This window comes from Aotus nancymaae, unplaced genomic scaffold, assembly GCF_030222135.1.
Source record: "Aotus nancymaae isolate 86718 unplaced genomic scaffold, 86718_ANA_hifiasm-v0.15.2.pri h1tg000058l, whole genome shotgun sequence".
Taxonomy (NCBI): domain Eukaryota; kingdom Metazoa; phylum Chordata; class Mammalia; order Primates; family Aotidae; genus Aotus; species Aotus nancymaae.
Genome location: NW_026988472.1, coordinates 42,360,329 through 42,374,202, shown reverse-complemented (window position 1 = coordinate 42,374,202; position 13,874 = coordinate 42,360,329). Strand labels below are relative to the sequence as shown.

The following is a 13,874-nucleotide window of genomic DNA, read 5'->3' as shown; positions in this document are numbered from 1 at the left end:
AACATAAAATGACATAAAACCAAAAAGATAGAGCTCAAATGCCACAACCTCTTTTAAATCCCATTTCTATTCCCTACATACACATATACACACACATGCATGTACACTCATGCATGAGCACACAGAATCACTTAATCATTTGAATAGGAACATTCAAATAAATAGAACTTGGTTTAACCTAGGCAAGGTAGCATGCCAATACTAGAATTGGACTCTCTAGATCAAGTGTATCAAACCCCAGATCTGCCACTTACTACTTTTGTAACTTGCACAAATTCACTTACCCTCTCTGTGTCTTAGTTCCCCCATATGAAAATGAAGACAATAATAGTTGTTTAAGGTTTTAATGCATTGACTACTTTTAAAGTACTTTTAAAAGAGTGACTGGCACAGAGTAAGTACTTTATATAATGGTATTTATTTTGCTATCATCTGCCTCATTTTAGTGACCTACGCATTTTACCTTACCCTTTCTACTAAAGATGGAAGCAGGGATTCCATCTTTATACTGACATTTCTCCTACAGGGGCTGGTATTTGAAAGATGCCTAACAATAAATGACTGTAGAATTGAATATGCTTTGGTGTTCACCAAAACTTCCTCCAGCCCCACGGAAAATATTTTTATCATGGCATGAAGCCATAATGATGAAATTAATTCAGAAAAACAAAAATAGATGAAAAAGGAATTTGAAATAATATGCAAATGTACAACTAAGATGAGGGCTCTACTGTAGCATAACTAATGGTAGGGACCAGGTCTGATACCACAAAGACAATTTTTCCACAGACTAGGGGACTGTTGTGAGAGTCATGGGGAGATGGTTTGGGGATGAAACTATTCTACCTCAGATCATCAGGAATTAGTTAAATTATCATAAGGAATGTGCAACCTAGATCCCTCACATGCACCGTTCACAATAGGTGTTGGCCTAGCAGTATTTTCCGGGCCTTCTCCCTGTAACTGGTTACAGAAATAAAAACTCTCTTCCTCATCAGTTCATCTGCATCTTGTTATTGGGCCTCAAGAAATAGCAGCCTAACCCTCAGTTTGGTCCAGGAGCAATTGCCTTAATTGGCTTCTTACCCTCACACATAAATAGATATCGAATGTGGTAATTTGAAAGGCAAAAGTCCAAACTCTTTTAAATCAATAAGATAGAAAGAGCTCCTCCCTGCTCTTTTTAAGTTGTTAATATATAGCTGCTGTGTTCCCAGATTGAATCAACCTCCCTAAATAGAAGCTTCCCTTCTAAGATGGAAATAAATACGTAGAGAGAGGGATTAAACATATGCCAAAATAGCAGTGGTTGTCTGTAGATTGTGGAATGAAGATTTTTTTGTTTAGTTCTTTCTGCTTTTATGTATTTTCTAAATTATCTAAAGTAATTTTAAGAAATGGGGTCACTCTATGTTGTCCAGGCTGGAGGGCAATGGCTATTCACAGGCATGATTATAGTTCGCTACAGTCTCAAACTCCTGGCCTCAAGTAATCCTCCCTACCTCATCCTACCTAGTAGCTGAGACTACAGGCGTGTGCCACCATGCCAAGCTTTAAAGTAACTTTGTATTGTTTTTATAACAAGAGAAAAAAGGTTAAAAATATACGTTAAAAAAATTCAGTCAGCCCTGGAGACCTTTATGGGGTCATGGAAATGTTCTAAAACTAGATTGTGGTAATGGTTGAACAACTCTAAATTTACTGAAAATCACTAAATTGTGCACTTAAAATGGTTGAATTTTATGGTATGTAAATTATACCTCAATAAAGCTACTAGCAAATACAGAACTTCTATTTGACTAATATAAAGGACAGTAATCCCATCAGAATACTCATATAGAAGCTCACAGAGTTTAGGGCAAGAAGAACAAGGAGAGGTCAGATAAGAAAGTGATGTGAAGAAGGAAGGAAGAAAGAAAGGAAAGAGGAGGGAGAGAAGGAAAGAAGGAAGGAAGGAAGGAATGGGGGAGAGGTGAGGAGGGAGGGAGGGGTGAGGGGAGGGAGGGAGGAAAGAATAAGAAAGAGAGGAAAAAAAAGGGGAAAAGAGGTGGGAATAAAGTGTGTGGGGAGAAAGAAAAAAGCTTTAAAAATTAAGCAAGATATCCTACTACAGCATAGCTAAAGTCAGCCTAACGGTACGGTTCCCTATTCCTTACATTGTGAGATCTTTGTGGTACATCAACACGTTGGTAACTGAATTTTTCTTGGCCCTTCAATATAGCCACAGAAGGCTGGGACTTTAAAGATGTTGATACAATTTGAAAACTTTACCACCAATTCTGTCAGGATGCCCTCTATAATTTGGATTATGCCTTTGAAAGACAGATCTTATGCAACAAATAAAATGCTATAATGATGTTGTTGTATCACATGGGCACAAACAACTCAAAGTGTTTGTCTCACCTAAAATGAAGAAGTGCTATCTTCACATCATTTCATTCAGCATTTGTTGAACACATGTTGGGCCCAATGAAATTGGCATCCTGTTTTGAAGGATACAGAGATGAGCAAGGGTATTCAAATAGAAAAAGGAGGAAGTCAAACTGTCTCTATTTGCAGATGACATGACTGTATATCCAGAAGACCCCATCATCTCAGCCCAAAATCTCCTTAAGATGATAAGCAACTTCAGCAAAGTCTCAGGATACAAAATCAATGTGCAAAAATCACCAGCATTCCTATACACCAATAACAGACAGAGCCAAATCAAGAGCGAATTGCCATTCACAGTTGCTACAAAGAGCATACGATACCTAGGAATACAACTAACAAAGGACGTGAAGGACCTCTTCGAGAAGAACTAAAAACCATTGCTCAAGGAAATAAGAGAGGACACAAACAGATGGAAAAACATTCCATGCTCATGGTTAGAAAGAATCAATATTGTGAAAATGGCCATACTGTCCAAAGTAATTTATAGAGTCAATGCTATCCCCATCAAGCTACCATTGACCTTCTTCACAGAACTAAAAAAAACCACCTTAAACTTCACATGGAACCAAAAAAGAGCCCACATAGTCAAGACAATCCTAAGCAAAAAGAACAAAGCTGGAGGCATCATGCTACCTGACTTCAAACTTTACTACAAGGCTACCGTAATCAAAACAGCATGGTACTGGTACCAAAACAGAGATACAGACCAATGGAACAGAACAGAGACTTCAGAAGCAAGGCCACACATCTACAACCATCTGATCCTTGGTAAACCTGACAAAACAAGCAATGGGGAAAGGATTCTCTGTTTAATAAATGATGTTGGGGAACCTGGCTACCCACGTGCAGAAAGCTGAAATGACCTTTTCTTTACATCTTATACAAAAATTAATTCCAGATGGATTAAAGATTTAAACATAAGACCTAACACTATAAAAACCCTAGAAGAAAACCTAGGCAAAACCATTCAGAACACAGGCACAGGCAAGGACTTCATGACTAAAACACCAAAAGCAATAGCAACAAAAGCCAAAATAGACAAATGGGTCTAATTAAAGTCAAGAGCTTCTGCACAGCAAAAGAAACAATCATGAGAGTGAACCAGCAATCAACAGAATGAGAAAAAATTTTTTGCAAGCTACCCATCTGACAAAGAGCTAATATCCAGAATCTACAAAGAACTAAAACAAATTTACAAGAAAAAACCAACTCCATCAAAAAGTGGGTGAAGGATATAAAGAGGCACTATTCAAAAGACGACATTTATGTGGCCAACAAATACATGAAAAAATGCTCATCATCACTGATCATTAGAGAAATGCAAATCAAAACCACATTGAGATACCACCTTATGCCAGTTAGAATGGCAATCATCAAAAAATCTGGAGACAACAGATGCTGGAGAGGATGTGGAGAAACAGGAACGCTTTTACACTGTTGGTGGGAGTGTAAATTAGTTCAACCATTGTGGAAGACAGTGTGGCGATTCCTCAAGATTCGAGAAATAGAAATACCATTTGACCCAGCAATCCTATTACTGGGTATATACCCAAAGGATTATAAATCATTCTATTATAAAGACACATGCACACATATGTTCATTGCAGCACTGTTTACAATAGCAAAGACTTGGAGCCAACCCAAGTGCCCAACAAGGATAGACTGAATAAAGAAAATGTGGCACATATACACCATGGAATATTATGCAGCCATAAAAAAGGATGAGTTCATGTCCTTCGTAGGGACATGGATGAAGCTGTAAACCATCATTCTCAGCAAACTGACACAGGAACAGAAAACCAAACACCACATGTTCTCACTCACAAGTGGGTGTTGAAGAATGAGAACACATGGACACAGGGAGGGAAACATCTGGGGTCTGTTGAGGGGTGGGGGGCTAAGGGAGGGATAGCAGGGGGTGGGGAGATTGGGGAGGGATAACATTAGGAGAAATACCTAATATAGGTGACATGGGGATGGAGGCAGCAAACCACAATGGCATGTGTATACCTATGTAACAATCCTGCACGATCTGTACATGTACCCCAGAATTTAAAGTATAATTTTTAAAAAAAGGAACACTCTAAAAGCCAAGAGACTATCAAAGCCATGATGCTGGAATTCTTAATACGTGAATCAATGAATAATTATGTATGCTAAACTAAAACTGTTATTCTGACAAGTAGTTTTGCATCTAAAATCCTATTAATATTAAATGTCAAACAAAATATTTAAAAAAAAGATTTTAACAGGGACACAGATACAAACCATATCACACCCAGAGAAATATAAATCATTCTACCATAAAGACACATGCGTGCATATGTTCATTGCTGCACTATTCACAATTGCAAAGACATGGAATCAACCCAAATGTCCATCAATGATAGACTAGATAAAGAAAATGTGGTACACATACAACATGGAATACTATGCAGCCATAAAAAAGAACGAGATCATATCTTTTGTGGGAACGTGGATGAAGCTAGAGGCCATTTTCCTCAGCAAACTAACACAGGAACAGAAAAGCAAATATCACATGTTCTCATTTATAAGTGGAAGGTAAATAATGAGAATTCATGGACACAATGAAGGGAACAACAGACACTGAGGCCTACTTGAGGGTGGAAGGTGGGAGGAGGGAGAGGATCAGAAAAAAATAACTATTGGGTACTGGACTTAGTGTCTGTTGATGAAGTAATCTGTACAGCAACCCACATGACACAAGTTTGCCTGTATAACAAACCTGCACATGTACCCTCGAACCTAAAATAAAAGTTTAAAAAAAGGAAGTGATAGGTGCTCAATGCAGAATGGTTATTATGATGGCTCTGTCCCTCCCCTAGCCCAGCCTGCCCTCAAAATGTGCTGCCTGCAGAGAATCAGGCATATCCTACTGCCTTGGTGGGGTTTTGTATTTTTTACAAAATGTTATAATTAAATATATAGTAAATCTTCTAAAAAAATAAAGAAGAAACAAAAGAAATGGTGAATCATTTGATTTGACTGTATGCAAGATTCATAAGCAAGTGGTGGAAAATACATAATTAGGACCAGATGGTGGAAGATCTGGGGAGTTTAAGACCTCCCATGTATGTAAAATGGAGTCAGTGAAAGGTATGTCTCAAGATCCCAGTTTCTGTGAAGCATAAAATAGCGTACTAGTTTTAAATATATGCCCACAAATTCTTTGATATGTACTTTGCATGTGGGAAGAAGATAAATAGTTTGTGGCCAGAGAAGAGATTTTGGTGGTTTTGAAGATACATTCACAAATTCTTCCATACTCCTCTCCTCAAGAGATAGAACTTGGTTCCCCTTTTCTTCACTGTGGGCTATATTTAGTGACTCCCTGTTAATGAATAATATATGGCAGAAGAGATGGGATGTCACTTTCAAGATTACACAATAAAAAGACTGCAACTTCCATCTGGGAGACTCACTCTCTCTCGAATCACTCTGCAGGAGAAGCCACCTTCCATGTGCTAAGGCAGATCTGCAGCAAACCTCATGTGGTAAAACACTGAGGCCTACTAAAAACCATATGAGTGGGAGGGAGGTGGAACAAAATGGCTAAATAGAAGCCTCCAGAGAATATTCCCCTGCAGGAACACCAAATTGAACAACTATCCACACACAAAAAAAGAACTTTCACAAGAACCAAAACTCACTGGGCGCAGTGGCTCATGCCTGTAATCCTAGCATTTTGGGAAGCTGAGGCACGCGGATCACCTGAGGTCGGGAGTTCGAGACCAGCCTGACCAACATGGTGAAACCCTGTATCTACTAAAAATACAAGAAATTAGCCAAGCCTGGTGGCACATGCCTGTAATCCCAGCTACTTGGGAGGCTGAGGCAGGAGAATCGCTTGAACCCGGGAGGTGGAGGTTGCGGTGAGCGGAGATCACGCCATTGCACTCTAGCCTGGGTAACAAGAGCGAAATTCCATCTCAAAAGTAATAATAATAAAGAACCAAAACTCAGGCCTGATGCAGTGGCTCATGCCTGTAATCCCAATACTTTAGGAGGCCAAGGCAGGTGGATCATGAGGTCAGGAGTTCGAGACCAGCCTGGCTAACATAGTGAAACCCCATCTCTACTAAAAATACAAAAAAAGTTAGCCAGACATGGTGGTGGGCATCTGTAATCTCAGCTACTCAGGAGGTTGAGGCAGGAGAATTGCTTGAACCTGGGAGGTAGAGGTTGCAGTGAGCCGAGATCGCACCATTGCACTCCAACTTAGGCAACAGAGCGAGACACTGTCTCAAAAAAAAAAAAAAGAACCAAAATTCAGGTGAGCGATCATAGTACCTCATTTTAAATTATGTTCAGGAAAGAGGCACTGAACAAAGTAGGAAAGAGAGTCTTGAATTCCTGACACCATCCCTCTCCCATTCCCTAGCAATGACCACATGGTACAGAGAGAGAATCTGTGTGCTTGGGAGAGAGACAGCCCAGTGATTGTGGGACTTCGCATTGGAGCTCAGTGCTGCCCAGTCACAGAGGAAAGAAACATAGGGCAGAATTCAGCCAGCACCCACAGAGGGAACATTTAGACCATCCCTAGCCAGAGGCTAGGCTCATGGTTGGAATCTAAGTTCTGGCAAGTCCTATCATTGCGAGCTAAAGGCAAAGCACTCTGGGGTCCTAAATAAACTTAAAAGACAGTCTAGGTCACAAGGACTGCAATTTCTAGGCAAGTCCCAGTGCTGGACTGGGCTTAGAGCCAGCAGACTTGGGGTGCAGATAACCTAGTGAGACACCAGCTGGGGCAGCAAAGGAAATGATTGTGTCACTTCTTCCCAACCTTAGGCAGCACAGCTCACAACTCTGGAAGAGACTCCTTCTTTCTGCTTGAGGACAAAAGAGGGGAGAGTAAAGAGGACTTTGTCTTGCATCTTGGACACCAGCTCAGCCAGTTTCTGTATTATTCCCTCCTCACGTTGCTATAAAGAAATATCTGAGACTGGGTAGTTTATTTAAAAAAAAAAAAAGAGTTTTAACTGGCTCATGGTTCTGCAGGCTCTACAGAAAACACAACAGCTTCTGCTTCTGGAGAGGCCTCAGGAAGCTTCCAATCATGGTGGAAGGCAAAAGGGGAGCAGTTTTCTTACATGGTTTGAGCAGGAGCAGGAGAGATCAAGCGAAAAGGTGCTACACACTTTTAAACACCCAGACCTTGTGAGAACTCACTATTGTGAGGACATCATCAGAGGGATGGTGCCAAACCATTCATGAGAACCTGCCCCCATGATCCAATCACCTCCCACCAGGCCCCACCTCCAACACTGGGGATTACAATTGAACATGACATTTGGGCACAGATCCAAACCATGTCAGAAGACTTTGTCTTGCATCTTGGATATCAGCTCAGCCACAGTAGAATAGAGCACCAGACAGAGCCATGAGGCCCCCATTCCAGGCTCAAACTCTCAGATGACATTTCTAGACACACCCTGGGCCAGCAGGGAACCTATTACTCTGAAGGGAAAGACCCAGTCCTGGAAGGATTGCCCACCTGCTGATTAAGGAGACCTTGGGTCCCTGAATAATCAGCAATGGTAGCCAGGCAGTACTTGCTGTGGGCTTTGGATGGGACCCAGTTCCATGTTGGCTTCAGGGTGACCCAGCACATTCCCAGGTGTGGCGGTTATGAGGAGAGACTCCTTCTGCTCCAAGAAAGAACAGAAAAGAGTAAAGGGAACTTTGTCTTGCAGCTTGGATACCAGCTTGGCCACAGTTGGGTAGAGCACCAATTGGACTCCTGAGATCCCTGGTTTCAGATCTTGGCTCCTCAATGGCATTTCTGGACCTGCCCTGGGCCAGATGGGAGCCCACTGCCCTGAAGAGAGAGACCCAGGCCTGGCAGCATTCATCACAAGCTGACAAGCTGACTGAAGAGCCCTTGGGCCTTGAGTGAACATCAGCAATAGCCAGGCAGCACTTGCTGTGGGCCTGAGGCAGTGGTAGCCATAAGGTAGCCTCTTTTGCTCAAGGAAAGAGGAGAGAAGAATGAGAAGGACTTTGTCTTGTGTCTTGAGTACCAGCTCAGATGCAGTAGAATAGAATCCCAGGAAGATTCCTAAGGTTCCCAACTCCAGGCCCTGGCTTCCAGATGGCATCTCTGGACCCCCCCAGGGCCAGGGGGGCAAACGATGACCTGAAGGGAAGGATACAAGCTGGCTGGCTTCACCACCTGCTGATTGTAGAAGCCCAAGAACATAGGCACTAACCAGGCAGTAGTAATGGCAGAGCTTGCACAAGACCCAGTGCTGTGCTGGCATTGATTCTAACACACACAGTCCCAGTAGTGGTGGCTGTAAGGGTGCTTGTGTCACCCTTCCCCCAGCTCCAAGCAGCTCAGCACAGAGAGAGAGACACTCCAGTTGTTTGAGGGAAAGTAAGTGGAGAGAGTAAGACACTTTACCTGGTAATCCAGAAAATTCTCTGGATCTTACCCAAGACCAGCAAAGCAGTACTTCTATGAGTCCATAAAAGCCACAGCATTACTGGGTTTGGAATAGCCCCTACTGCAGACATGGCTACAGTGACCAAAGACTTAGATCACAACACCAAAGTCCCTTTGAATACTTGGAAAGCCTTCCCAAGAACAAATAAAAACAAAGCCCAGATGGTGAAGACTATAATAAATACCTAACTCTTCAATATCCAGACACCAACAAACATCCAAAAACATCAAGAACATCTAGGAAAACATGACCTCACCAAACAAACTAAATAAGCCACCAAGGACCAATCCCAGAGAGACAGAGATATGTGACCTGTTTTGCGGAAGCTCAGTGAAATCCAAGATAAAACAGAGAAGAAACTCAGAATCCTACGAGATAAATGTAACAAAGAGATTGAAATATTTTCAAAAGAATCAGGTGGAAATTCTGGAGCTAAAAAATGCAACTAACATAGTGAAGAATGCATCAGAGTCTCTTAATAGCAGAACTAATCAAGCAGAAGAATGGATTAGTGAGCTTGAAGACAGGCTATTTGAGAAATATACAGTCAGAGGAGACAAAAGGAAAAAGAACAAAAAAGAATTAAGCACACCTACGAGATCTAGAAAATAGCCTCAAAAGGGCAAATCTAAGAGGTATTGACATTAAAGAGAGAGAGATCAGAATAGAAAGTTAATTAAGTGGATAACAGAGAACTTGCCAAACCTAGAGCAGGATACCAATATTCAAATAGAAGAATATTATAGAACACAAAGTAAATTTAACCCAAAGAAGACTACCTCAAGACATTTAATAATCAAATTCCCAAAGGTTAAGGATAAAGAAAAGACCTTAAAAGCATCAAGAGAAAAGAAACAAACAACATACAAAGGAACTCTAATACATCTGGCAGCAGACTTCTCAGTGGAAACGTTACAGGACAGGAGAGAGTGGCGTGACACATTTAAAGTACTGAAGGAAAAAACTTCTACCCTAGAATAGTATATCCAGGGAAAATATCCTTTATACATGAAGGAGAAATACAGACTTTCCCAGATAAACAAAAACTGAGGGATTTTATCAACACCAGACCTGTCCTATAAGAAATCCTGAAGAAAATGCCTCAATCTAAAAGAAAAGGACATTATTGAGCAATAAGAAATTATCTAAAGCTGCAAAATTCATGAGTAATAGCAAGTCCACAGAAAAACACAGAATATTATAACACTATAACTGTGGTGTGTAAACTACTCATATCTTGAGTACAAAGACTAAAAGATGAGCCTATCAAAAATAATAACTACAACAACTTTTTAAGACATAGTCAATACAACAAGATATAAATACAAATGATAAAAACTTACAAAGTTATGAGATGAAAAAGTGTGGAGTTTTAGTTTTTTCTTTGATGGTTTGTTAATTTGCTTATTTATTTATGCAATCAGTGTTGTCAACAGTTTAAAATAACACGTTATAAGATAGTATTGCAAGCCTCATGATAATCTCAAATGAAAAAAACGTAAAACAGATACACAAAAAATGAAAAATGAGAAATTAAATCATAACAACAGAAAAAATCACCTTCACCAAAAGGAAGACAGAATGAAAGGAAAAAAAGGAGGGAAGACCACAAAATAACTAAAAAACAGATAATAAAATGGCAGAGTAAGTCCTTACTTATCAATAATAACATTGAATGTAAAGGGACTAAACTCTCCAATCAAAAGACACAGAATGGTTGAATGGATTTTAAAAATACAAGACCCAATAATCTGTTGCCCACAAGAAACACACCTACCTATAAAGACACGCATAGACTGAAAATAAAGAGATGGAAAAAGATATTCCATGCAAATAAAAACCAAAAAAAAAAAAAAAGCAGGAGTGGCTATACTTATACCAGACAAAATAGATTTCAAGGCAAAAACTATAAAAAGAGACAAAGAAGGTCACTATATAATGACATAGGGGCCATTGCAGCAAGAGGATATAACAATTATAATATATATATGCACCCAACACTGGAACACCCAGACATATAAAGTAAATTTTATTAGAGCTAAAGAGAGGCACAGTCCAATACAATAATAGCTGGAGACGTCAACACCCCACTTTCAGCATTGAACACATCATGAAGACAGAGAATCAACAAAGAAACATTAGATTTAATCTACACTATACACCAAATGGGATCTAATAGCTATTTACAGAACATTTCCTCCAAGATCTGCAGAATACACATTCTTCTCATCAGCACATGGATCATTCTCAAGGTCTGACCATATGTTAGGCCACAAAACAAGTCTTAAAATTTTCACAAAAAAAAATGAAATTATACAAAGTATCTTCTCCAACCACAATGGAATAAAACTAGAAATCAATAACAAGAGTAATTTTGGAAACTATATGAACACATAGAAATTAAACAATGTGCTCCAGAATGACCACTGGGTCAATGAAAAAATTAAGAAGGAATATCACAGGAATAGAAAGCCAAATACCACATGGTCTCACTTATAAGTGGGTATTAAACATTGGGTATATATGGACATAAGGATAGAAACAATAAACACTCGGGACTCCAAAAGGAGGGAGGAAGGGGAGCAACGACTGAAAAACTACCTACTGGGTACTATGTTCACTATTTGGGTGACAGGTTCAATAAAAGCTCAAACCTCAGCATCATGCAATATATCCATGTAAAACTCCTGCATATGTACTCCCTGAATCTAAAATGTGTGTGTGTGTGTGTGTGTACACATTTAATTTTATTGTAACAAAGCAACTTTATACACTTTTAACATTTAAAACTGAGCATCATCTTTCCTTTCCAGTGAAACAAAAAGAAAATTTAAAAATAAACAGGAACAAAATTACAATAGAGAATGCCAGTTCCAAATAAGATCCTACAAGTTCTGCTGATTCTCCCATTGAGTGGCAGGGCTCAAGTCATCATTAGGAGACAATTTATTTTAAAAGTGTCATCTTAAGCTGCAAGGATGTCTGTCAAATATCACAACTAAACATGCCAAAGGAGAAGCCATGTTGTCAAAATGCCCACTTAACCCACTCAAACATCTCAAATTCACCCTTTGCTGACCTTCTACAACCCCATTTTTTTAAAGTTTTTTTTTTCTTTTTTTAAACAAGTAAACAGATACATGTTGGTAAATGCTAACGGTCCATATTCACAGAGACACAGTGTACTCTGAGTCCAATATACAGAGAAAGGAGAAAAAAAGCTAGACTTCTATGCACTACTACACAGGGGCCTAGCACCCTCCAGCTTCCAGCAGAGCGAAGGGAGCAGGTTTTTCTTTTTTCCCACAGAGCTCGGTGGTGTTGATTCCATACAGTTTTTGTTCAGACAGGAAGGGATTAAAATGAATTTCAAACAGAAAGAGTACAGACTCTTTTTCCCATTGTATCCTGCTCAAGGTATTTCCCCCAAAATAAGCCGAGAACAATGGTATAGAGAAAGGAGACCTCAAGAACAGGGCGACTGAGCACAAGAGGAAAAAAAACAAAAGACTGCAACTTGCTCTCAGGGACTGGAAAAAATTTTTAAAAAGGAAGGTTGGAATCCATCAGTGTTCTATTAGTCATCTTCTCCTTCATCCTCCTCTCCTTCCTCCCCTTCATCATCATCTTCATCTTCTTCACCTTCATCCTCATCCCCTTCTTCATCAACCTCTTCTAATCCTTCCTCCTCTTCATCATCATCATCATTATCTTCTTCTCCTTCTCCTTCTTCTTCATCATCCATATCGGGAACCAAGTAGTATTGTAATGGGTTTTGCCAAATATCATCTTTGATGACCTCTCCTAAGTCATCAGCACCTGCATCAGAATGGTCCTTAAACCAGGTAAAGAAGCTTTCTGGTTCCTCATGCTTCCTCTTCCTGCTGGCTTTATTCTGCTTTTGACTTGAACGTTTTGTCAAATCCTTTCCAGATTTCCATTTGATTTCGGTGGATGTTGAAGAAGGATCACCACTCTCATTCAGATGAAATTCTCTGGAGATAACTTTATTTTCAAAGTAAGGATTTTCATCAAAATGAAAATCTATTTTGTAACCTGATTTAATAATATCTTCAAATTCTGTAACTTCAACACCGATCAAATAATGCAGTGCCTCTTCATCCTCCTCCCCAAGCAGTGTAGATATTTGTGGATGGTTGACAAATGTTGTCACCCAAAAATTTGGGATTTTGGCAATCAATTCTGACCTCTTCTGAAAAAATGGTTGGCGGAGTCTGTTATATTTCTGTTCTACTTTCAAAATCTCCTCACTGGCTTCTTCATTAAGTCTGTCTATTTCATTTTGTACTTCATCAATGTTTTCAATTATTTCTTGCTGTTCTTTTTCTCCCTTCTTCACCAAGCCTGTAGAGGTCGATGTCTCCTTCGGTCCCCGAGCAGGAGGTGGTCTTGGTTTCTTCTTTTGAGGTGGGAGTGGAGATCGGCGGCGGCGTTTGCGGACTACGCTGATGGGGAAGTCAGAAAACAAGACCACGAGTCTTCTCGGTCGTCCAGAAGGAGGCAGAATACTGAATCTAAAATTTAAAAAAAAAAAAATTAAAAAAGAAGAAAGAGAGACTGGAGAAGGCAAAGAGATAAGTTAGGATAGCTGGCATTAGGCAAGACAAGTGATAATGAAAATGTAAATCAAAACAGCAGCAATGAGTAGAGAAGAAGAAATCTATGCCCAAGGCTTGGTGGAAATTTAATTCACAAAATTTATGGGCTGATTAAATTGGGGGTAGTATTGAGAGAGCAATATTATAATGCTTTTTCTATGTCCCATTGAGATGGCCATGAAGATGGCAATATCATCATCAAAGAAAACTGGAATATAGAAAAAGAATCATATGAAGGGGATAATGGTGAGTTAAATATGTTTTGCTGTGTTTATGTGTGTCTTGATTTTAAGCATGTTGAGGCTGGGCACAGTGGTTCATGCCTGTAATCCCAACACTTTGGGAGCCCGAG

The 13,874-nt window shown here is 39.8% G+C and overlaps 1 protein-coding gene across 8 annotated transcripts in view; it reads right to left on the bottom strand.

Annotated features, from left to right (window-relative positions):
- Positions 1 to 13,874, bottom strand: part of CTPS2 (CTP synthase 2) — a 215,600-nt gene that overhangs the window by 25,738 nt on the left and 175,988 nt on the right. For 6 of the 8 annotated variants that reach the window (XM_021674807.2, XM_021674806.2, XM_021674808.2 and 3 more), the window contains one exon: positions 10,916 to 13,438. The exons of 1 other annotated variant lie outside the window; for it this stretch is intronic. In XM_021674807.2, the coding sequence (XP_021530482.1) occupies positions 12,481 to 13,438 (958 nt within the window). In that variant the 3' untranslated portion in view covers positions 10,916 to 12,480. Of the gene's footprint in view, positions 1 to 10,915; positions 13,439 to 13,874 lie in introns of those variants that run through there. One more of the 8 variants, XM_021674816.2, reaches the window with a different exon arrangement.